General features: G+C 37.0%; 1 protein-coding gene across 1 annotated transcript; it reads right to left on the reverse strand.

Moving 5' to 3' along the window:
- Window positions 1–215: 215 nt before the first annotated feature.
- LOC133313672 (protein transport Sec1a-like) lies at window positions 216–24,979 on the reverse strand. Its single transcript, XM_061515069.1, has 21 exons — window positions 24,907–24,979; window positions 24,287–24,342; window positions 24,086–24,167; window positions 23,436–23,514; window positions 18,951–19,001; window positions 18,715–18,811; window positions 18,587–18,619; window positions 14,725–14,850; window positions 11,637–11,825; window positions 11,473–11,556; window positions 11,282–11,380; window positions 11,120–11,196; window positions 4,964–5,060; window positions 4,610–4,735; window positions 4,416–4,511; window positions 3,763–3,879; window positions 3,088–3,165; window positions 1,401–1,603; window positions 1,150–1,240; window positions 974–1,063; window positions 216–275 (listed from the first exon to the last, which is right to left on the reverse strand). Exons 1-21 carry the CDS (start codon window positions 24,977–24,979, stop codon window positions 216–218), a joined length of 2,004 nt encoding a protein of 667 aa, XP_061371053.1.
- Window positions 24,980–26,699: the final 1,720 nt, after the last annotated feature.

Genomic DNA, 26,699 nt, shown 5'->3' on the forward strand with positions numbered 1-26,699 from the left:
TCTAATAGCTTATACCAAATCTCCTCAGTATATAAGGAGGGAGGTGTAGCGTTTAAACGTAATACCGAGACTGGACATGACAAAATTTGAGTAAAACGAAAATTGAAGGGGGCCCTGTGTTCATCCCTTGTCAAGAGGGCATAAATTTCTAATGTCTAAGCAATTTATAAAAGGGATATCCAACCTGCTGGCAGTGAGCAGTCTTCAGAAACAATTTATATCCCGAGACCATTCAGACTCGTTGCAATATTGTTGTCGCACAATGACTTCAATTTCTGCAGAAATCAGAAAAATGAAAATCAAATAATAAGAGAAACTAAATAAATAGCAGCAGCTACTTCAATCAAACTCTTTTTTCCTGCCCAAAAATCTCTGCTTATAATGATTTACATGTTATTTTTTTTCTTATGGTTCGCAGAGAGACATCCAACTATCCTCCTCCTTCTTGCCCAAAGCTTCTCAGTGATTGATTTTTAGAATGCTATTTTCTAGGTATAAATTTAAATTCTATATGCTACAAAAGCAATGTAAGTGATCGACCTGATGTATTTGTAGCTAGCCATGCTTCTTGTTACAATATTTTCTTTCAAATATATATTTTGTTGAAAATGTCTCTTAAATATCTGTTTTAATTTTCTTCCATCTATATTTCGCTCTATATTGTTCTTGTTCTCTATAATGCATTGCGAATGTTCTAAATAGCTCATCGTGGTTAATTAACATGATGTTTAGTTTTCATGTGAAAAAAAGAAAAAGAGAAACTCAAACGCCAAAATAGAATGCCAATTGAAAGGGGATAGAAACCAGAGACCAGAGAACGAGAACAGTGTCACTGTCTAACCACCCATAGCAGTTCAAATGAATGTACTTAATTCATAAAATATATTTCACTTCTTTATTTGAAAAAAGAAACCTTCAATAACATAAAACACCTTAGATGATGATCTACAAATGATTAAGAAGGACATATTACCGTTAGATATTGTGGAGGATCATCCATGGAAGTAGTGCCTAGGATTACTTCCCTCTTTAGTTTTGTTGTCATTTTGTGACAAACTCGAAGCTGAAAATAGCAAAATAATAGCATTGGTTGATATTACAATTTCAAAATCCCAAACATGTTCACAAAAGTTCTTGATCATATACTACCTCAGATCGAGTAGCCCCACCAATAACAAACACAAAGACTCGCTTTCCCATCTTCTTGAAATCAGTAGAAACGTTCTTCAACGTGGAGTCACTGTTGAAGGTGGGAAAAACTATGAGTTCAGGGTTAAAATTCTATCCATTTCTTTACCCCCCGCAAAAAAAAGAAAAAAAAAAAAAACTCCATCCATTTCAAAGCGCAATTCGTCTCCAGTAAAGAAACAAATTTCAGTTGAGGTAATGGTTCATGTTACCTTGAATATCCATCATCCGAAGTACGAGACCGTGCCCAGTTTGCTGTCCGCCTAGATCTCATCGAATGAGGAGCAGTTGTTGGAGCTGTCTGGGTGCGTTGGGTGCTTCTAGCAGAGCCCTCTGGGGCAGTACGACTTGGTTCATTTTTACACGAATATTCATTCTTTGGCAATTCACCTTTACTGAGATTTTCAATGAGCTCCTGACAAACAAAATGCCATCTATATTTTTACATTTGATTATATACAATACTACGACAAAGAATAATTGAAACTAGTCTTGCTATGTTTAAGCAAACAAAAAGATTTCCCATGCACTGGCCTAATTCGTAAGTTTAACTCATTCTCACACAACTACAACATGAAAATAAGCCCAAGGTAGAACTTTAATGAAGGAAATGGCCTCTGACCCTTGTTTAAAAGGAAAGCATTCCTTCCATTTATTTTTTCTTTGATTAAAGGAAAACGAAAGGCCCCAGTTAATTACTTTTAGCTGTAGGTTAGATTATATAACCTTTTCACTGTGCCTTTTAACACATTATATCAACTTGTTGCCCCCAATTCACTCTACTGATAGAGTTTTACTTATGACAGAGAGAAATGAATTACTCTCCATTAAACTCCTAGATAAAGATGAGGACAATCCTCGTAGGAAAGAGACTACTTCCCGAGTTTGAATTTGTGACCTTTCTGAAAACAGCATACATAAGATCTCTGTCTATAAAATTTCTACATATTGCAACTAAATTTAGGATCCATCTTTACAAATAAAAAATAAGCCATAAAGATGTATTGAACATATCCCAGGGACTGGCTACCAACCAACAACACCCCATACAATGATAACATCAACTCAATAATTTAGAGTGAAATTTTCCTCGGCATCTATGGGCTATCAGTGGGTAAATGCCACCATATGACAAAAAGAACAATATGAGAGCAAGATAATTAATTATGACATTTGATAATATGGAAAAATCTCTTATAAGATATAACTTTTGAAATCTAACTAAGATTGTGTTTGATATATATTGAGGGACATTACAAATAGAACAGTACAATGTAAGTGATTGAGTCACAGTACAATTTTTTTTTATATATTTTTAGCTGTTTAATGATCAATGCGCGAGACTAAAAATTGTGATATTTATGAATTGAATTAGGAAAAATTTATTATAATGCCTTCTGTGTTATGCATTATTTTACATGCAATAGAGCTCAAATAATGAAGAGATAAGGATTATTTGTCTTTTTTTATCTTTTCCTGTGGCGGACATGATTTTATAACCTGGTTTAATGAGTAACAAATTTAAAGATTGGCGTTCTCATGCAGATGCCTTTTATCCAATATTTATATTATTTGAAACAATTAAACATAGTATATTATTTTGTGTGCTGTATCATTCATTTTTTTTATTAGCAAATCAATGGCACCTAGAACTAAATTAAACATGTAAAGTATTTGGAGTGGGCACGTTTTACTAACTCAGGAAATTAGGCAGATTAATTTTCTTTGATTGTCTTTTTGCTTTTTTTCTATCTAAAAAATCGAGTGAATGGGAGATCAATTTCTTACTTTAACCCCTTCCCAAAAGAAATTAAAAAACGAAAAAATCAAGTCATCGTAGGTCGCATGTTTTACGCAACAAATCTGGCAATGCAAGGCTTGCATGATCTTTAGTCGTACCTCTATCATGGGATAAAATCGAAATAGTTGCCATGTTTCTTCCTCTTCAGTACGATCTTTGCGTGCTGCTTGCTTTGTCTATGCAAGAAAAAAACAAACTTCTTATAGATAATTTGGTGTGAAAGAAAAGTTAACACACAAGGGCATGCAAGAGAACAATTTGTAATGCAATATCCACCCTCAGCCTAAAATATTTAAAATCCTTAACGAAAAAGAATCCACAATTCAAATATTTTTATTTTAATTGCAGATATATATTTTTTGAACTCCGTACTTGACATATTTCCTCTTTCTGACTTAGCATGAAATGGATATATATGTTTGGAAAAACTACTCTTATGCAACATAAGAATAGTTTTATCTCCAATACACTCATCGAAAACCCGTGATATTCTTTTTTCTTTTTTTCTTTTTTTTTAAATGGTGGATCTCATCACACGTGTGTCTATAACATAAGAGATCTTATCTCATGCAACATGAGATTAGATGAACCTATTTATGTTGGGTAATACTTTTCTTATATTGCATAAAAGAAGTATTATCTCCTACTCTCACAATAAATAGGAGATAGAAAAAAGTTGGAGGTGAGAAAAAAATTCTTATGAGACCCATTTGAAAAATGTGAGTGTAGGAGATAAATGCAACGTAATAAAAGTATTACCCATATATGTTTACCTTCTGCGTACTGAACTTGAGTGAGAAAGCACCAGCAGATGACTTCTTGTTTGATGATCCTGCCAGCAGTTGCATATTACTGATAACTTTCATGTCATCAGGTGATAGTTTTGCCAACTGATTAGAAACACAAAGCATAAATATAAACACTTTCCTTAGGCACTGCTATAAAATAATATACACGTTTCTAGTACAAAAATCTATAATTCTTGATTATGGTGAATTCCTTTTACTTTGAATTATAAATATTATTGCAATAGTTGATAGGCGTTGCATGCTTGGAAAATCAGATTGGACCTCAGAAATCAAACATGTCGAGTAATATGACAGGCAACCTATTTCCTGTGAGAGACCTCATCTAGATTTACGAAGGAGCAAGTTATAAATAAAGCGAGCCAAAGTCATATGCCCAAAGAACGTTTACTAACTTCAGAAAAATGAGACAAGAACATAAAGCAAGTCAAAGTTAGGCACAGTAACAAAAGTTCAATTCTGTCAATTTTACCTACTAACGTTCAAAAGAATACGAATCTGATCACAACACTGAAAATCTTATTTTACAAATTTTTGGAGTTACAAAACGAACGTAGATAAGGCTTATTAGCAAATTATATTCTTAAGTGTAATAAGGAGTATTAAGAATTGGTAATGACCTGCAATAGCTTTGTAGCTTTATCCCCCTCAAACTTTTCAGGATAGACAGATGCATAAATCATCAACAAACGCAACTTATATTCAGGAGTTGTGTTCTGCATGTGGCACAAAACTTTTAGTAAAAGAAAGTGTACATTGTGTCTTGAAAAGCAAATGATATTGACTATTCAGACAAATATCTTCAGTACAAAACCTGCTTTGTTCTTAAAAAGCTAATAACGTCCTTGGCTCCAGCATCCCCAAAAACAAGATCTTGCTCCAACTGTCCAAGCTCTCGAAGTTCTGTTTCTCTGATAATTTTGTTGATTTTTCCTGCGATCTGCATTGAATTAATCAATCAAAATGGTCACCATATAAATATATTTCTTTCGTTGTGACCCTTATCAGCTTGAAAGAATCGTATATCACAGCTCTTTGCGTGTGTCTAAGGTCAGCATGAGTTCTCAAAAAGTATGTCATTCTTAAGCTGCAACCAAATACTCTTCCTTGACAACGATAAAGAAAATAAAAAAGACAATGAAAGTAAGAGGGGAAAAAATTAAATCACCTCTACATGGAGTGAAATCTTTTCCACTTGCTCAGTGTATTGGGGCAAAGCTTGAACCATTTTTTGCAAATCTCTTGTAGATAATTCACTACCATCTCTGCTGAGAATTAAATTTACAAGTTGAAGTACATGACAATTGAACCATGTTCAAAGGTGTACAGTCAAACTAAGTGCACATGGTAGGAGGAAAGTGAAACAATATATGTAAACGATTAGGAGAAGGCTTGGGAGGTTTTATAAATCTTCCTGTCGGATAAGTAATTAATCTAGATTGCTTTAGTCTCAATTGGACATGTGATTAGTTAGGTTGAAGTTCATTGTATTCCATTAATTAGGGAAATTCGGACCTGTGTACTCATTATTATATTAATATGCGTTCAGTTGTCCGTATTGTGCATACAACAAGCTTTTCAGCATGTTTTTCTCTTTCTCAGCACGGTAGCCGTTGGGCTGCCTCCTTCAATGCTAAGCCCAAGCCCATTTGAGAGGTTTCCTAAAACCCAAACCCTAATTTCCACCTCCTCTATATATACTCATTAGTTGAGGGTGGAGGCTAGGTCAGATTTGAGAGAACAAATTTGAGAGAAAAATTATTTGATTGTTTGAGTAAAGCTTTATGCTTTGCATTTGAGAGATCTCTAGAGAGAGTTTGAGAGAAACACCTCTAGGGTAGTTTGATTATCACCATTGTTGGAGAGGTTGAGTTAACCACCACATTGGTGTATTTGATTATTTGTAACCATTATTTTCATAGTGGATTTCTGATCTGAACTAGGTCCCGTGGGTTTTTACTTCTTCATTCAAGAAGGTTTTCCCACGTTAAATCTGGTTGTGTTCTTCTTCTCTCTCTCTCTCTCTCTCTCTCTCTCTCTCTCTCTCTCTCTCTCTCTCCTGTTTTGTGATTTTTCTTTTTGATATTTCCGCTGCGCTGCCTGACCTGGTGAAGTTCAGGCCGAGGAATTGCTGAGATCCGAGATCAGGATCTTGTTGATTGACTTCCGCACAAAGGCTGCTTAGCCGAGCTTGAGGGAACCGAGTTCCCAACAGTGGTATCAGAGCCCGAGTTCGACGGGTTCTGAGGGAGACGAGATGGAGACCAGTGGCATAACTCATGATGGAGATATGTTCAAGTTGACCGCAGACAACTTCACTTATTGGAGACCGATGATGGAAGATCATCTCTACTGCAAAGATTTACATGAGCCCATTATCCTTGATGAGAGACCGGCAGACAAAACTGATAAGGAGTGGGAGATCCTGAGTCGGAAGGCGGTAGCCACGATCAGGAAATATATTGATAAAAGCCTCTTTGAGCACGTGTCCGAATTCACGAACGCGTATGAGTTGTGGACGAAGCTGGAGTCCATGATTCAGAAGAAGACTCCCAGGAACAAAGCACACCCGGTTCGCTGACTTGTTAAGCTTGAATACAAGGACGGCATGAGCATGATTGAACACCTGAACACCTACAAAGGTATTGTGAATCAGCTGTCAAAGGCTGATATGAAAATTGATGAAGAATTGCAGGCATTGCTGCTGTTGAGCTCGCTGCCAGAAAGCTGAGATACTCTGGTGGTGACCCTGAATAACTCGACTCCAGATGGAAAATTGAAGATGGATGTCGTGACAGACAGCCTCCTGGGCGAAGAATCCAGGAGAAGAGAACGAGGTACTTCGAGTACATCTGAGGCCAACGTTGCTGAGAACAAAGGGAAATCAGACTCCCGCGGTAGAAGCAAAAGCCGAGGTAGAGATCGTGACAGACGAGACAAGTTCAGAGGTCGGTCAAAGCCGAAATATGAGTTGAAGTGCTTTTACTGTGGAAAGACAGGCCATAATAAGCCAGACTGCTGGACCCTACAGAATGATGAGAAGAACGGCTCTGTGAAGCCGGATCAGATTATTCCTAAGAAGAGGGAAGACAAGAACACCACTGCGGTGGCTGCAAACCCTGATGCCGAGATATTCCTCCTTGGAGAGGATAATTATTTGAATGTTGCATATGATGACTGCACCTGGATTGTTGACTCCGGTGCCTCCTTCCACGTTACTCCACACAAAGGTTTTTTCTCCTCTTATCGAGGTGGTGATTTCGGAGTCGTGAAGATGGGAAATCAAGTGACCAGCAAGATTGTTGGTGTCGGTGATGTAACTCTGACCACGGATGTCGGATGCCGACTTGTGTTGAAAGATGTGAGGCATGTTCCTGACATGCGTTTGAACCTAATCTCGGTAGGAAAACTTGATGATGCCGGGTTAGTGAACTACTTCGGTAGTGTGAGATGGAAGCTGGCCAAGGGAAACTTGGTCGTGGCCCGAGGTAAGAAGGAAGGCTCCTTGTACGTGATGCAAGGAAAGATCAATGGCGGAGAAGTCAATTTTGTCCGAGATGAACCTAGCTTGGAGCTATGGCACAAGCGCCTCGGCCACATGAGCGAGAAAGGGCTAGAGATCCTGAACAAGAAAGGATTATTGACCGGGTTGAAAGGCCAAGCGTTGGAGAGTTGCACGCACTGCCTAGCTGGAAAGCAGCACCGAGTTTCTTTTGTGAGACCGGATCAACCTAGACGACGCAGGTATATTCTTGACCTCGTCCATACTGATGTCTGCTCCATGTCGGAAAGATCCCTTGGAGGAGCTCAGTACTTTGTTTCATTTATTGATGACCATTCCCGCAAAGTATGGGTGTATTTGTTGAAGTCTAAAGACCAGGTACTCCAATCATTTAAAGAATTCCATGCTATGGTTGAAAGGGAGACTGACAAGAAATTGAAGGTGGTCCGATCTGATAATGGTGGTGAGTATTGCGGCCCATTTGATGCATACTGCAGAACGGCCGGGATTCGACTTGAGAAGACGCCCCCCAAGACACCTCAGCTGAATGGACTGGCTGCGCGGATGAACAGAACTATTGAAGAGAAGGTTCGCAGCATGTTATCTAATGCCGGATTACCGAAATCATTCTGGGGAGAAGCTGTCAAAACTGCTGTTGGCTTGATCAACCTCTCACCATCACGGCCACTTGAAGGAGAAATTCCAGAAGAAGTCTGGACAGGTCGGAAAGCGGCCTATAATCAATTGAAAGTGTTTGGATGCCGAGTTTTCGTGCATATCCCTAAAGATGAAAGGGCTAAACTTGATGCAAAGACCAAAGAATGCATTTATCTTGGTTCGCCGAGATGTGAGTTCGAGTTCCGACTTTGGGATCCAATCAATAAGAAGATAGTGAGAAGCCGAGATGTGATCTTTCATGAGCATGAGAACATTCATGACATCTCGAAGCCCAAAGTCCGGGTTACTGTCAGACGTGAAGAACCCATCCCTCCTGTCCGAGTTGAAGCAGGGGGAGACAATCAAGAAAATGATGATCAGCAACAAGCTGAAGATGACCAAGACACTGAGGTCCGAGTTGATGATGAGATCCGGGATGAAATTGATGAACCGGGTTCTCAAGCTGAAGAACAGCCGAGATATCCAACTCGAGAAAGAAGACCCTCTACAAGATACCCATCTGATGAATACACCGTTGTTGCTGAAGACGGTGAGCCTCAGAGTTATGATGAGGCTGTAACGAGCTCAGAGAAAGAAGAATGGAAAAAGGCAATGCGAGACGAGATGAAGTCTCTGCACGAGAATCAGACTAATGAGCTGACCGAGTTGCCTAAAGGAAGACGAGCTTTGAAGAATAAATGGGTCTACAAGATTAAGAATGAAGAGAACGGGCAAAAGCCGAGATACAAAGCCCGAATTGTAGTGAAAGGCTGCAATCAGAAGAAAGGAGTTGATTTTGAGGAGATTTTTTCTCCTGTGGTGAAAATGACCTCGGTCCGAACCATGCTAGCCATGGCGGTTTCAATGGACCTCGAGGTAGAACAAATGGACGTGAAGACGGCATTTCTTCACGGTGATTTGGAAGAAGAGATATATATGGAGCAACCAGAAGGGTTCCAAGCTCCAGACCAAGAAGACTTGGTATGTCGGTTGAAGAAGAGCCTCTATGGCTTGAAGCAAGCACCTCGGCAGTGGTACAAGAAATTTGAATCATTCATGACTGATCATAAGTTTGAGAAGACTGAAGCCGACCACTGCGTATTTGTGAAGAGGTATGAGGCTGGAGATTTTCTGATTTTGTTGTTATATGTTGACGACATGCTTATTGTATGGAAAGACAAATCGAGGATAACAGCCCTGAAAAAGGCGTTGAGCTCGTCCTTCGCAATGAAGGACCTCGGCCCTGCAAAGCAGATTCTCGGAATCAAGATCATCCGAGATAGACAGAAGAAGCTACTGTGGCTGAATTAAGAGAAATATATTGAGAAGATTTTGAAGAGATTTAGCATGGACAAAGCCAAAACAGTGAGCACCCCCTAGCCGGAAACATAAAGCTGAACCTGAAGCAATGTCCGAGATCTGATGAAGACAAAGATGAGATGATGAAGGTCCCTTACCAATCCGCCGTCGGAAGCTTGATGTATGCAATGGTTTGCACTAGACCCGACTTGGCGTATGCTGTTGGAATGGTAAGCCGGTATTTGTCAAACCCCGGCAAAGAGCACTGGGAAGCAGTGAAGTGGATCTTCAAGTACCTCCGAGGTACGACCGACTTATGTCTCCGATTTGGTGAAGGCAAAGCCGAGTTGCAAGGCTACTCGGATTCTGATTTAGGGGGAGATGCCGACTTGAGGAAGTCGACTACAGGATATTTGATGAGATTTGCCGGAGGAGCTGTCTCTTGGCAATCAAGACTTCAGAAATGTGTTGCACTATCGACAACTGAGGCTGAGTACATTGCCGCTACTGAGGCAAGCAAATAGATGTTGTGGATGAAGAAGTTCCTCATGGAACTCGGCCATGATCAAGACAAGTACGAGTTGGGTTGTGACAATCAAAGCGCAATCCATCTTGCGAAGAATTCAACCTATCACTCCCGCACTAAGCATATTGATGTGAGGTATCATTGGATCCGGGATGTGGTGGAAGGTGGTGAGCTCGAACTCGTCAAGGTGCACACTGACCAAAATTGGTACGACATGATGACAAAGCCGGTTCCAACAAGGAAATTTGAAGACTGCTGTGAAGGAGCCGGGTTGATGGTGAAGCCGACGCATTGAAGTCGGAGGGGGAGATTTGTTGGGCTGCCTCCTTCAATGCTAAGCCCAAGCCCATTTGAGGGGTTTCCTAAAAATCCTAACCCTAATTTCCACCTCCTCTATATATACTCATTAGTTGAGGGTGGATGCTAGGTCAGATTCGAGAGAACAAATTTGAGAGAAAAATTATTTGATTGTTTGAGTAAAGCTTTATGTTTTGCATTTGAGAGATCTCTAGAGAGAGTTTGAGTGAAACATCTCTAGGGTAGTTTGATTATCACCATTGTTGGAGAGGTTGAGTTAACCACCACATTGGTGTATTTGATTATTTGTAACCATTATTTTCATAGTGGATTTCTGATCTGGACTAGGTCCCGTGGGTTTTTACTTCTTCATTCAAGAAGGTTTTCCCACGTTAAATCTGGTTGTGTTCTGCTTCTCTCTCCTGTTTTGTGATCTTTCTTTTCTTTTTGATATTTTCGCTGCGCAGCCTGACCTGATGAAGTTCAGGCCGAGGAATTGCTGAGATCCGAGATCAGGATCTTATTGATTGACTTCCGCACAAAGGCTGCTTAGCCGAGCTTGAGGGAACCTAGTTCCCAACAAGATGTAACCTCAAAAACCGCGCATACTCAGTAAAACAACTTCCCTGTTTTGAATTTTTTTTCGCGAATGACCATTCTTCCACCTCGGTTCACAGCCCTTCCTTCCGTGTCGTGTTTCTCGCAAATCCATTCTCCTTTCACCGCCCTACTATTAGTGTATTATTGACTTCTACACTGAAGTACTATTTAACTATCAGGAGCTGTTTCAGTAACATTCGTAATTATCTATATTATTATCAGAACATTCATACTTCCAGATTTATAATATTCTAAGTCTCATTATATAATCATCACAATAAAATGATTTAACACAAAAAGTTAAGGTTTAAAAGCATGGAAATTGAAGACTAGGTAAAATGAATGATGACAATACAGTGAAAACTAGGACCTTAATCTGGACTGGCATTTCACGAAATGGCCAACATTTTTCATAAAGTAAGGAGAAAGGTGCCGGTGCAAACCTTCCACTTTGTTGGATTTGTGCCGCTTTGTTCTTTGATACGAAGTTGGTAAACTTTTCATGTAGTCTTTCACTAGCCTGGTATTTGAGTTGGTAAAAGAGCATTGAGATTTCATTTCAAATATATGAAATGTGAGCTGATAACAGAGAGAATGAGATGTACATCTGCTATATGTGTATGGCGAAGTTCAAGCCAGACTGAATCATGGTCTTCTAGAACGACCTCCTTCATCTCAGGTTGACCCCCTGTTTTGCTGGGAACCTAAATTGATTGTTATCTCAAAATCAGAAGCAGGAAAATGCAAAACCTTTCTACAAGATGAAGTGGGAGGGGAGACGAAAAGAAGGTCATACCTCATGCATATATTTATTTCCATCCATATTCAACAAATCATGGCACATAGCATCATAGGTCCACTCATGAATGACAGGAGCAATCTGCGATCCAGGTTCAACACATTTATCGAAAGGTGAGATATAAAAGGAAAAGATTCATAATGAAGAGGAATATTTTCAACCTGATCTATGGATCTATCAACAATGAGCAGGTCACAAGTTTCACTTTGTGGGAAGTTGGGAATAGTAGATTTATATTTAGAAACCATGTCCCAAACAGCTTCAGCAAGCTTGGTAGGAACTAACTCACGACCTGTTGGTGTAGACTCGTCACTTTCTTTTGCAGCACGGTACCACACAAACGGTAACTCCTAATAAGATATAGAATTAGCCAATTAGGATATACTCTTTCAGAAATTATAGAATATAATAAACCGGTATTTATGAGCTATGCTGAACTGTCAACTTGTTCCTTTATAATATGAATAGGAAATTATATGACTACAACTATATTTTTCACAAAAATTGATGCATTGATGAAACTAATGGGATAAGGACTTATCTAATAATTTCTGTAAACACGAATTTGTAGTATAAGGCATAAAGAAAGGTACAAAGTGAAAAAGACAGGCAGTATTAGACAAAAATTAATGACAATTGGTAAAATTTAATTTTGAATTGATAATTTTAAGTTTATAAGTCCTTGTTATAGAATATTTTTCATATCATGATGCAACAATAACAAAAAAGAAAAAGAAAAAGGAAAGACATTGTGTTCGGTAAAAAACTATATTTAACTTTGACCGAGAGAAATTAATGGATGGACATTTATTAGCAAGTCAAATCATTTGGTCGCGTTTGGTTCATGAGAAAATGTTTTTTTACCAGAAAAATAGAATTAATAGGAATATGGTAAGAAAGTGATTTTGGTAAAAAAATTTAAAAAAAATTGTTTGATACGTCAAAATATTATCGAAAAAATTGGATTAAATTTTTTGAATGTATATTTAATTGAAGGTAAAATATTGATGGAAAGATCAGTTAAAAATACTAAAATAACCCTTTATCATACTTTATGAAAATCGGTTAATAATACTAAAAATTTTCTGACCGTGTCTTTTTTTGTCTTTTCAGTGGAAGTCTTGCTATTTACCCATCTAAGTGCAAAATATCATCTTAGAAATGGTCTTCTAAACAATGCTTTTTATCTCATGTACTTCCCATTTTTCAAAAGCTAGAGAAATATATTAGATGGAGAAATTATTCAATATCTTGAATCAAACATGGTCCTCCCAAAAGACCAGAGTCAGATGCATAGCAAAATTTTTCAATAACTTAAACCAAACACCCATTTAAGATTTTTCTCAAATTTAAATAAAAAAGACAATCTAACTACAAAGGTCTATAGACCAATTTAGTTAAGATTATATAGAAATGTTATATTTACAAATTTTTTGTCTATTAACTCTTATAAACTACACTAAGTATGACCGGTCATATTTCAATCAAGAGTGTATGATTGATCATACTTAATGTAATTTGTAAAAAAAATTTGTAAACGGATCGTTCCCTTGTCACGGAGAATAGAGTAAAATTAAAGAAGAGATTGACACGTTGTTCATATATCTTGATCAACCATAACGTGTTTAAACTGAAATAATGGGAAAAAGTGACCGAAGTTGTCACAAATAGGGAACGGAAATGGGATGCTGATTGGATTTGGATCCCGTCGTGTATCTTAACGTAGTAAGTATTTGATTCTGAGTGATTTCTGCTAAAAAACGTAGAGATACAGCCAAGATATGCACAACCAGAAAAATGTCTAGGAAATAAAATAGGTTATTTTAAATGAGAAAAATATATAAATTAATATTTTTTATTTAAAATTTAAATTAAAAAAAATCATTCATTTCCTCCTCTCATGATTTTTATTGTTTGTGTTTTTCTCTCACTTAAAAAGACACAATTCTATATCCTTTAAAATCACACACACACACTGTTACAATGAGGGGCTAGTCCAAACGGGCCGTACCCCGAGGGCATAGTGCCCGGAGAAGGTTGAATGGGGATATCTCCTGGCAATGTACCAAAAAAAAATAAAAAAAATCACACACACACATATATATATAGGGATAGGATATTGTAATAACCAATTAGTGTTACTACCAATCAATTTTACCGTTAGATCGATTATGTTGATCCAACGATTATATTTATTTTCATCTTTGTATGGTTATGATTTCTTATATTTAATGCTTAAAGGTGAAAATAAATATAAAGCATTAAATATGGGTAACCATAACTATATAAAGATGGAAATAAATATAACCGTTTGATCAACATAATCGATTCAACGGTGAAATTGATTAGTAGTAACACTAATTGGTTGTTACAATATCTTACCCCATATATATATATATATATATATATATATGAGATACGATCCGTTTACAAATTTTTTTTGCAAATTACACTAAGTACGACCAGTCGTACACTGCATGATTAAAGTATGACTGGTGGTACTTAGTGTAGTTTGTAAGAGTTTGTAAACAAAAAAGTTTGTAAATATAACCTGCCCCTATATATATATATATATGGGAAAAATATTTCTGCAGTTAATGCAGATAATTTATCTACATTTATTCCCAAAACGACGTCGTTTTGGTATTGAAATCTTAAAAAATTATAAATATAAAGACTATTATAACCCTAAAATAAATTAAAATTATAAAAACACCATGATTTCCACCCCAAAACGACGTCGTATTGGGCTTACTGCAGATAACTTATCTGCAGTAACTGCAGAAAAAATGAACCCTATATATATGCAAAATGATTTGTAATGTGACTGCACCTAAGAATTTGTGCTGTTACACTATATACTACGGGTAGTACATGATGTATTTCCTCTATATTTAAAAATTTAACTATATATTACGGATAGTACATGATTTTTTCTCTCTCTTCAGAAATATTATAACTATATACTATTCATAATACATAATTAAATTTCTGAAGATAGAGAAAATACACAATGTATTACCCGTAATATATAGTGTGAGTGCACCAATTTTTAGGTGCAGCCACTGGACATCCGCTAAACCTATATTAATTGCTGGACGTTCAACAACTTGAGAAATAATTTCACATTATGAGAGTAATTAAAGAGGAAACACGGGAAAAAAAGAAGTTGAAGGAGAAGAAAAGTCCATTATAAAACCTTGATCTGAGTTAGTTTCAAATATAGAATTAGGGAAGTAAAAGTAATACCTTCAATGAAGCAAAAACTGTAGCTATTCGAATTGCCATATTATTCAAGCACGTATTAAATCTGCGAGTATTCTCAATATTGCCATAAAGTTCTTCCAATGCTGTATCTTGATCAGTGATAAACCCCTGCATCATATAGATCTCAGTAAACAAATCATTTTTTTCCCCTGATTCAGAATATTTTGCAAAAAGGGTCAAGGTTATTTTTTTGCTTAAAAGTAAGTACAATAACAAGTGCCAATCTTAGTTGGAGCAGAGTAGCTTGCTTATATAATATAAGGACTTTCACAAAAACCGGATAGTTATTTTTTGCTATCACTCGGACATGATACGCAAGAATCACGTGCTTTAGAGTATTCCCTCTCACCTTAAAACCAAGCCAATTATATATTCCAAAACTTATTTTTAATTTTTTCTATCAGCATGTGTGCAAGTAACATACTTAAATCTTCAATCTATCTAAGCAAGCGTATGCCTGGTTACATCATGCATGTAAGCATGTTCACATGCATAATTTCATGTATACGTTGAAGCAGAATCTACATTTTGTGAGTTGACAAGTGGATTTCCAGTGGCATACTGATAGAACTGGTCCAAAGATTAAAGAAATTATAAAGAAAAAAAAAATTAGATTTTTGTTCATGTGGTTTCCCTACCCCAGGATCAATGGAGAACAGCAAGGTTAGGAAGATAAAACAAGATTACAAAATTTCTATTTCTCAGGTATTCGAGAACCTAATCTCTCCCACTTGTTCAACTGTTACCAGTCAATACCATCTCCTCTCTCCTTTCCTATTATCACACTTCTGACTATATGTAGATGAGAATGGGTCACAATATGGTAGATCTGAGAACTCACTCACTTTACACGCATGCAGTGTCACTTTGGTCAATATTTTCGCGCTCAATTTTCTCCTTTTCAGATTTTTTTCAAAATACCACATCTCAAGTGATATTTTGAAACACTGAGTTTCAGCACAAAATTAACACACATATTGTTTCCTAGGCAATATTTTTTGTAGACTTTTTTTTCACAAACTTGTACCAAACATGATATTTTCTAATACCCACTCATATTTTTCCATCTATCCCAAAAGAAAACCTGTACCAATCGCATCCTTACATGAATATCTTCCCATATCAGGTAACTTTAACTATTACTAACAAGGCGTGGCCCAAGTAAATCATTAGATCCATCCTTATTTCTACTCACACAAACATGCGAAATAAAACTTTGGTGCATAAAATATATCTAATTAGATACATATTTTTTCCACTTTTAAATTTTTTTTCATTTTTTTTGAAAAAAAAAAAAAATGAAGCCACAGTGAAAAAAAGAGTACCCATTTGAATACATATAATGCACCAAAATTTTGTTACGGGGCCTGCTACTAATAATATTCAAGAGAGTTATCCTTCACCTATGATCTTGCATCATTCCATCACTCTCTCTTTCCTCCAGCAACATTACTTGAAATTGCTTGTTCTTTTATACATGTTTGGGCTTATACTTCTCATCACACCTAAAACGCACCCCCTTCTTGACATTTTCTTGTAATTTGTATCAGAAAGTCTTACGGACCACCCTCCTTGGCTTCCAAAAGTATTTTTGGGTTTGCTGGTTGTAGAATTCATCACTAAGCCTTTATGAGGTTCCTCTCTTGCTGTCCACTTCATCTTCTCCCTTGTTTTAATTAGTACTCTATTCTTCTCATAAATTCTTTGGGCATAGTTCATCAATTCTTCCCTAATTTCTTCTTTCAGCACATTCAAGAAAATTCTCTTCAGCATACTTAAGGTTAGTACCCCGCAATGGGCTCGCATATAGCACGAACTGCTCTCTATACTCCTCTACTCGATTCATTGTTTCAAGCCCAAGTGTAATTCATAAGGGTTCTGCATCATGGAGGATTGAGACCTCCTAATAGCTGCCTCCCCAAGAAGGATTCTAAGCACAAAACTCCCATCACTGGAACCATGATAAAGCTAATACTTCCACGGCCAACGGTACCACATGCAATCTGTCATTGTCAGCTACGCCCTTCAATTCGAAATAGCTATCCACCTTATTAACCCACTCAGAGGCATCTTCCCCCAAAAACAAAGGGATTTTATGCTTTCTCCGTCTATCCTCCCCTGTTTTTAACCTTATCCCTAATCTTAGCCCCGTATCCTTGTCACTTAGGTCCAGCACCACCAGCTTTAACTCCTCCAGATGGCCTTGCTGGTTCTTAATTATTTGAATGCTATGGGATACCGCTTCCAGCTTCAAGCCTCTTAATTAGTGCTTCTAGAAGCTCCATGTCTCTTCTTGCCATGTCTTTTCTTTTACTCTGCCTTTCTTCTGTTGTAAGTCCTAGTATGTCTACTTCATCTCCGAGTCTATTAACCAAAAAACTGGATTCAAGTTTCACTTTGTTCCTTCCTCCATACAAACTTACCTTCCCTTTTGCTTTAGATCTCGTATTTTCTCAAAACACATTTTTTTATCTGCAGCTCTTGTTTAGCCCTAAACAATAGTCTAGTATCCAATATTTGCTTCTTACAGGTTACATCCACCCGGTCAATTCATACTAATAACAATCGGATCAGCCCTTTATTTAAAGTCTATCCACAGACCACAATACTAGCACCTGTGTGAAGGATCCATACCCCTTATCATGAAGTTTAACAAGCTAGCGACCGAATTGGCATGTTTGATTATGGCCATTAAGGAATTGTTACTTTCTCACTCATTCCACCTATCTAATTATTGTCCAAAATCAACCTCCAATTCTTTACGTTCATTAATACTGTGGAAAGTTAAGGAGAGATAATCATAATGTGAGACAAAATAACAAACAAATCTATTCTCCATACAGGAAAAACAAGAAAAAAAGAAGAGAGAGCGTAAGTTACAACAGTCACCTCCAATAGCTAATAGAAGTTCCTCACAAGCCTAATATAATAATGTTTGGTACTTGGAGAGCAGCAATAACATATACTATTACTATATAAGTGAAATTTCCATGAACTTTTATTTCTTATTAAGTTGTTAAGGTATTTATATACTGCTCACGTCATGTAATTTATGAACTTTGAAGGCATTACAATCCCAAATTCCATGGGAACACTGCTAAATTTAGACGTGGAAAGTTAAAAAGGAATAAAACCTTGGGATCATTTGACAAAATTATGTCTATAGGAATTCCTCTTGTAAATGGAACAGTGACCATTTTGTCATGTTTGACAAAAAAATTTACCAAATTGCTACGCCAACAGTAAATTTTGTCAAAATGTCACGCGGCATATTTCGCTACACTGTGTAGCGAAATATGTTTGCAAGTAATTCGCTACACAGTGTAGCGAAATATGCCATGTCAGGATGCACAGTCAGCAAAAAATGACACGTGTCAAGCAGACAGAATTTAAACATAATTCGCTACACAATATAGCGAATTTCTGCCTGCTTGACACGTGTCATTTTTGTGAATGTGCAGCGTGACATGACATATTTCGCTACACTGTATAGCGAATTACATGCAAACATATTTCGCTACACAGTGTAACGAAATATGTCGCGTGGCATTTTGGCAAAATTTACTGTTGGCGTGGTAGTTTGATAAAAAAATTTGCGAAGCGTGGCAAAATGGTCACTCTTCCCTTATAAATCAGTAAGATCATCCGGATAGTTTATTATTACACATTAGTGATTAGACAGCGTAATGAACATATTTATAAGAAGGATTAATGATACCGTAGATTGAGAGTAATCACGTTAATGGACAAAACTATTAATCAATGAGGCAAATAGTTCAATATGTTATGCAAGTAAAATACATTTCCAAAAACTGAACCATGAAATAGTTTTATCATTACATACCTGGCCGTCTATTGGGAAGTATTCCAAATTCATCTGCAAAATAAAATCAAAAGTAATTTCAGTCAAAAACAATTTGATGATGACTACTTGCTGACAACTACTAGGTACAAGGGGAGCAAAATCTTGACCTCTCTCAATGCACCTATGCGGGGTAAGACACTTGTATCACACTTTATGTGGTTTACAAGTTCCTTTGGGATTGGTGAACTGAAAAATACATAGGCTCTGAAACATTGCATACGAAAAAGGGAAACGCAGCCCCCGCCCCCAACAAAAAAAAAGAAAAAAAGAAAAAATCAGTTTGGTCCTAAGTAAACTTATAAAAGATGTAACAATACTAAATTTGGAGGAAAATTGAATTTACTTCCTGTATAGGGGCTCCCTTCCAGACATATCAGACAAGAACATGACTACACTGCATGCTAGCAAAAGATATGTTTAATATGGATAAAATATGCAAGTGAAAACAAAAAGAAATAACAGAGAAAAAATGACAGTTAAAAATTATGCATAGAAGAGGAGACAGAAGATTAGGTTAATTTATGAATGCTATATAGCAAAAGGTGTACTTTTCTGAATTTAAAGTGTAATAGATGTACATTTAATTGGAACAAATTCTATATATCATGTTCCTAGTGCTTTGCAAGTTTCATCTATCTTAATTTATTGCAGATTATAATCACACATATATTCCAAATAGCTAAGGAAATATCTATTTTAACAGCACTTATATTTTTACAGTCTATTTTTATGTTGCGTTTGTCTGGAGTAGACATCAAAGTTTGTTTTGATGCAAGTCTCCTTCCAGTCTGTTTTTCTCCCTTTTACCACGATGCAGAAGATAAACATTTTCATTGCTGATTTAATAGCATTCAGAGATTCAAGCTTGGATAGTTGAGGTTATGGACTCTGGTCTCAGTTAATGATGGAGAGCATTTCAAGCTTGGATAACATAATGCAGTCGTAGAGTAATGAGTTTGTTATCCAAGGCGGGGAACATGGGGAAGCATGCTGCAATACCTGGATTGTTTTGAAAAAAAAAAAAGGGGGGGGGGGGGGGGGGGGGGAACTTTCTTTTGCTGTCTCTTAGTTGACTTCTTCCATTATAATAAGTCTCATGGTGAAGGTTGTCCTTCTGTTAATTTTTTTGGGTCTCTACCAACACACTGTACATTCCAGATATATGTGTCTGCCTGCTTGATAACTTTCTAATTCAAAATTTTTTTAGAGCCAACAACAAAACTTCAGGAAATTGCTATGATTTTTGTAAATATAGAAGAGAATTTTGAATAATAAAAAAAAGAGCAGGTTATATTTACAAACTTTTTTTGTTTACAAACTCTTACAAACTACACTACGTAGGACCGGTCCTACATTAATCACACAGTGTACGACCGGTCCTACATTAGTGTAATTGCAAAAAAAGTTTGTAAACGGATCCTGTCGTATAAAAAAATACTTGCAACCTGATAATCATTCTGTGGTGATGGTTCACTGAACTTCGCTTAAGGAACTTAAAAAGCCTAGAAGAAGAATCAGGCTTTTTGACCCTTTTGCCCCTCATTAATTAATTAATAACCAATTTGCCCCTGATCAAGAACTATCCACCAACCTGCCCCCTTTTAGTCGACTACCTTGCTGTTTTAGTCGAGCAAATGGTCAATCTTCAGAAAGTGGACTTCCGCAAATTTAGTCGACTAAAAAATCATCTTAATCGACTACATTTTTGGGATATTTAGTCGACTAAGTATCGATATTTAGTCGACTAAATGTCGACTGAAACCTTATATTTTCCATGTTTTCGGTCTCATTTCGATTGTTGTTGTTGTGTAAACCTAAATAGCTCCCTTTGTTCATGTGTAATCCTCTCAATCCGATTGTATTTCATCCCACCATCTCTACAGACCTAATATTGTGAAATCATTGTCATTGCCCAATTCCAAACCCCAAAATCCGAACCCAAACCCCCAATTTCAGAACCCAAGTCCCAATTTCGTGAGGAAGATGAGCACAAGTCCAAACATGTATGTGACAATGATCTACTATGATGGAAAGCATTATGAAGGCCCCAATGGTGTTCAATTTGAAGGAAAAACGAAAATGTTGAAAATCAAACGGGGCACTACATACAATGAGTTAAAGGAGAGAATTCAGCAAAAATTGGGTTTGCAAGGCAGCCAATGCGTTCAACGGATGATTGCCAGGGTAGAGACAACAGTTGGTAAGGATGCTATTTACTACATTGGTAACGATATATGTGATGATGAAGATGTCGAATGTGTCATAGATGCAATTGTTGACCGAAAATTTCAAAATTTTATTGAGATATATGTTGAATTAGATTGTGGTCAATCTTCATCTGCACCCATGCATACAAGAAGTGAACCGTATTTTGGTCATGAAGAAAGAGTAGTCGATTTATCTGCACCTGCACATGTCATAAGTCAGATAACACTGCGGGAAACAGATGAGGATGAACAGGATGCCGATATGGACAGCGATGAGGACGGTGAACCTGAGAGTGTTATTCCACTAGGTGACACGTCAGATACTGACGTAGAGGGTGATTTCGACACTGACACAAGCTCACCATCCCCGGGTTCGCAGGTTACGAGACCACTTCGTGTTGACCCTGTTAGCAGTGGTAAGATTTGTTTTTTAAAGATTTAATTTAGCAATTATTTTTTTTGTTATGAATGGTATTGACGGTGGCATTATAATGCATCCGTAGGTTCTGAGGTCGAGCCATTTTGGAATGAAAGCTCACATTATACCTTCATTAATTGGGTCCACCCTAATGATGAGACGGAGATATTGTATGGTGACGATGATGATCACGGTGGCTGGCAATTAGGGGATCCTTTATATTTGTATCAGGAGTTTCGTAGCAAATCTGAAATGCAACATGCAGTCAAATTATATTGTATGAAGGCTCACCGTACTGCCGTTGTGGCAAAAAGTGATGACCATAGATTTGTGATGAAGTGTCGACACCATAATGATGGATGTCCCTGGTATGTGAGGGCATTGTTGCCGAAGAATGGAAATACTTGGGTGGTTAGTAAATGGGTTAAAGAACACACCTGCCTAAACCAAGGTCTTACCCGGGATCATAGACAGTTGGATTCTGATGTGATATGTGCAACCATTATCAGTATGTATTATTCGATATATCTAACTTCCTAAGGTATGTTAACGTTAATCAGTTTGTATTCTGACTGTTGGCCGGTGTTTTTTTTTATATAGGTATGTTAAAAGAAGATCCATCATTGAAGCCAGTTCTTATTCAAGAGAGGGTACAACGTTTGTATGGATACAACATATCTTACAGGAAAGCTTGGAAGGCTAAAATGAAAGCCATTGTCAAGTTATTTGGCGACTGGGATAAATCGTATGCATTCTTGCCTGGTTGGCTGACATACATGACGCAGGTTAATGTGGGTTCTGTGTTCAAGATTGATACAGACCAATGTGTTGATGAACGTCGAGTGTATACGGATAAGGCTGTCTTTCACCGAGTATTTTGGACCTTTCACCAGTGCATTGAGGCCTTCAAATATTGTAAACCCATAATCCAAATTGATGGCACGCATTTGTACGGTAAATACAAAGGAACTCTTTTGATTGCAACTTCACAAGATGGAGATGGTTACATTCTCCCTATTGCATTTGCTATTGTTCCTCCTGGTGAGAGATTGGATGATTGGTCGTGGTTTCTTAGCCTCATGCGTTTTCACGTCACGCATAAGCATGGCATTTGTCTAATTTGGCACAAACAAATACAAAAAATTCCTAAACCTAAAACACAATGCAAGTTAAGAAACCTTACCTATCCTTCAGATTTCACGATTTGGACCAAATTTGGGGGCAATCCACACGCCTAAAGGAAGGGTTTGGGGCGTTCTTCAGCTGCTCCTGCGGATTTGGGGTTTGGGCCGCCTCCTTAGTCGATTAGGTCATCATACTCCCCCTCTGCCGAATGGGGGGTTTTTAAAAAACAAATCCGTCGATATTTAGTCGACTAAATATCGATACTTAGTCGACTAAATATCCCAAAAATGTAGTCGATTAAGATGATTTTTTAGTCGACTAAATTTGCGGAAGTCCACTTTCTGAAGATTGACCATTTGCTCGACTAAAACCGCAAGGTAGTCGACTAAAAGGGGGCAGGTTGGTGGATAGTTCTTGATCAGGGGCAAATTGGTTATTAATTAATTAATGAGGGGCAAAAGGGTCAAAAAGCCAGAAGAATCAGCTATAAGGTCTCCTAGTTATTTCTTTTGAATTTTCTTTAACATACACACTTTCTCTTTCTCTCCATAACCATTATTACAGTGATCTCTGTCAGTGAATTTAATAAAATCTATCAACTCATCATAAATTGATAATATAATGCAGGTTCCCAACATAATTCTTCCAAACAACTTCCTCGTAACAAATAATTAAAAATAAACTGTCACATAGAATTTCCTATTTTCATATAGCTAGAAACCTCTTCTTTCATGATAAAAATCACATATTGTATCAAATAGTTAAGTAAATTACAGAAATCATAAATATCTGATATATTCAAATTGAATTTGTTGATGAGAAAGAAGCAGACAAACAGGCTAGTTAAACACACTTGCAAGGGTGGAAATTGCAAAGTGAATGCTAGCAAAAATGCACTCGGTATGTTTTAAATAGCACCAAGTTAAGCAATAGTGCTATAATCTATGAAAATCCTAAATAACATGGTGTTATAATGGAAGACTTGTCCTTGAATAACAAAACAATTATTTTACATGATTTTTTTTTATCTGCTGTGGTCATAAAAAAATGGAAAATTCTAATTAGAAAACAAAATTACTTCTCTTTTGAAGGCTGGATGAAATAAACAGCATCCATAGATGGTAGTGGTTGCCTTCTCCGGAAAAGGTCTTCCACCACTGCAATGAAATGTTAACAGGTTATATAATGCCTATATTTTAACACAGTAACCGCAGAACAAAAATTGTAGTATAGTTGGTTCGGTGAATATGGAAAAACATAAAATACAACGAAGTAGAAAGCATCAATTAAGTGCACAATATTCAAATCTAAATGATCTTGACAAATACACTGCCAATTGAAGCGGAGGGGAGTATAAACCGAAGAAAGACGGAGATTAAATAACATCATGTGCAACATGATATGGCTTAATGAATGAGAAATATTGTGGCAAATAATTAATTGTTTTTACTCCAGTTATTTGATACAGCATACATACTGAGAAGCACTCTAATCTTAATGTCTGATTTTTTACAGTTCTTGGGAGTAGAGAGTTGCATTTGGCACCAATAATCACTTCTTAAGTGTTTGACCATCTTATGATAGTGAGAATTGCTTCTTACAAAGCCAGTAACCACCACTCCTTTACATTTTTTCACTTGTTCCATCAGCCAGAGTAAATTGGCTCTAGTAGAAGAAATGTAGAAAAAGGGATAAACTCAAAAATGCCATATCTTTTAGTGTTCTTACAGGAAACTTCTTGGTCTGTAATATCTGCCATTTTACATGAATGTGACATAACTTTCACCGTGACCTTATCCATTATAAGCACCTGTCAGAATTAGAAAACAAAATTGGCCAACATGAGTTATCACCTTGAATTAACTAAAGATAAGAAGCAAAGACAAAGCATATGGGCGAAGTGCAAAATATCCATATTAAAAGACACACCTTCCAGGCTTTCGAATCCCCTGATTTTGCCGATCTAAGCATTTCATACAATAGTCCTATGAGCATCCAACCATGAAAAAGATTACGAAACAAGTCACGAAGGTGAATTCATTACATGCACACAGTACTTAATTAAATTTCGTCTTCTATTTTGAACTGTGAAGGTGAAATTTTTTTGCTTAAAAAATAAAAACTGAGAAAATAAGATGGATGCCAAACACCGAAACGTTTTCTGAAAAATCGAAGTTATGAATTTGCATATTTCATTTCTTGCGTTTTTTCTATCAGAGAAACCAATCGCTTCATTTTCTAGAAGATTAGAAAAAAAGAAAATCACAAACTCGACATATTCGTTTAGTTTCAAATTATAGACTTCGAAATTCAATTTCTAAACCAAACGAAATGCAGATGGAGAATCGGGATTTTCAGATAGGGTGTTTCGATACTGAGCTCTGCTTCGCAACTCAGAATCATAGACAGGGAGATTTTGAAACTTCACAGCCAGGGAAACGCTGTATCTACATTTTCTCCTCTTTCCTGAACCAACATTTCTCGAGAAACAAACGGAACACGATGGAAAAAAAAAATACAAATGCGAAGCGGAACGAAATGGATCTCACTATCACGGCTGATTTGGCGGAAGGGCTTGTACTCCGCCGCACCGCCATAGGTCTCCGAATCCGATAACGACATTGTTGCAGCAGCTGTTTGTGATTGGAGTTCTGAACACAGATTCGAGAATTGAGAATGGTGGAGAGAGAGAAAGCCGTTAGAATCGTTGAGGGAGGAAGAATGAGGGCCTGAGAAAGTCGTTATATGTATGTGTGTGGACGTGTGATTTGCAACTCGAGAATCGGTTACGTTTTGCGCTCTCAGTGTCAAATCGAACGCATTTTTATATTGAAGTGCTAACGCTGTCGTTTTCGTGAGGCTTGGTTCCAAGTTTTTTACCTAAATACCACGCGAACAGTATTATTTTGCAATATGTCACGTGCACAAGTTCGCTGGGCACTGTAGCAAACTCAGTTCGCTGACGTGTCACGTTTCTAGAGGACACCAACTACCAAGTTCGCTACCTGATAGAAACGTGACACGTCAACGAACTGGGGTAGCGAACTTGGTGTCCACTAGCAACGTGACACGTCAGCGAACTGAGTTTGCTACAGTGCCCAACGAACTTGCCTACGTGGCATAATGAGAAATAACATTGTTCGCGTGGCATTTGAGTAAAAAACTTGATGAACAGTGACATTTTGGTCAGTGTTCCGACTTGTAACCTAGGCTAATTGACTATTTTATTCACGTTTATAACAAATTTATCACTTTGCCCCCTTTCAAAACCATATACCAAATTGTTCTCTTTTTAAACTATATATCAATATGTTCTTGTTTAGCCTGTCGTTAACCTTCATTTACTCGAATAATTGACTCAGTTACAAGTGTACATGGCCGAGTTACTCGCATAAATGTCAGTTAGAGGCCAATATCAGGTCATCCACAATTTCTTTCTCCACGATTTTTATTACATTAAACTTTTTCCCTTATAAAATTATTGTCGTTATCCTTAGATCTTCAAAATTTTGTGCAAAAATCTGAAGCCATCATCTCCAAACCTTAATCCTTGAAAAAGATGAGCTCATGTTCCCAAACATCTGTTGCGGTTGTCTACCATAATGGTAGACAATTTCAAGGTCCTAATGGTATAACTTTTGAAGGTCAAACAAAAATGATACACATCAAACACGGTACTAAAGAGAGTTCATAAAAAGATGGGACTCCAAGGCAACCAATGTGCTTCTCACTTGATAGCTAAGTAAAAGACTTCTAATGGGTGCTACCTTGGTAATAATGTCAATGACAATGAGGATATGGAGTATATGATCGATGCATATTTTGATCAATCTGTGAAAATTTACTGAGATATACCATCCATTCCATGCGTAAGAATACATAACAAGATTGTGTCATGAAAACAAATTTGTCAAGTTCATATGCATTTTCACCAATTTTAAGTCAGATCACATCAAGGGAACAAGAAGAAGATGATTCGTTGGATATGGACAGTGACAAGGAAGAAGAATTCGAAAGTGTAATTCCACTTGTGATTCATTAATATTGACGTGAATGGTGATTTTGATGCTAATAAACATGAGTACCCCTTCTTTGATAGACCTTTAAATTGATCCATTTAATGGTGGTTAGTTTATGAATTTCACTTTTTATGTAACATGTCATATTTATCTAGTTGATGCATTTGATAAAAATGTCATGGTCATATGTGTAGTGCCAAATACTGCCTTATTTTGGAATGATAATTAATACCATAATTATCTTTATTGGGACCACCCCATTGAAGGGAAGATGTATGGTGATGATGAGTTGCACGATGCTTCACAAATTGGAGATTCATTAT

Source organism: Gastrolobium bilobum, unplaced genomic scaffold, assembly GCF_033153095.1.
Source record: "Gastrolobium bilobum isolate Gb01-03AN ecotype WA unplaced genomic scaffold, APGP_CSIRO_Gbil_v1 utg3001, whole genome shotgun sequence".
Lineage (NCBI taxonomy): Eukaryota > Viridiplantae > Streptophyta > Magnoliopsida > Fabales > Fabaceae > Gastrolobium > Gastrolobium bilobum.

What these genes read in the sequence shown, in the direction of transcription:
- LOC133313672 (XM_061515069.1), bottom strand. Translation starts at nt 24,979, where the DNA reads ATGTCGTTATCGGATTCGGAGACCTATGGCGGTGCGGCGGAGTACAAG. An exon ending in GCATAGGTGCATTGAGAGAG is followed by an intron (nt 18,620 to 18,714) that starts GTCAAGATTTTG and finishes TTTATTTTGCAG; the next exon opens with ATGAATTTGGAATACTTCCC. An exon ending in ATCCTCCACAATATCTAACG is followed by an intron (nt 276 to 973) that starts GTAATATGTCCT and finishes TGATTTCTGCAG; the next exon opens with AAATTGAAGTCATTGTGCGA.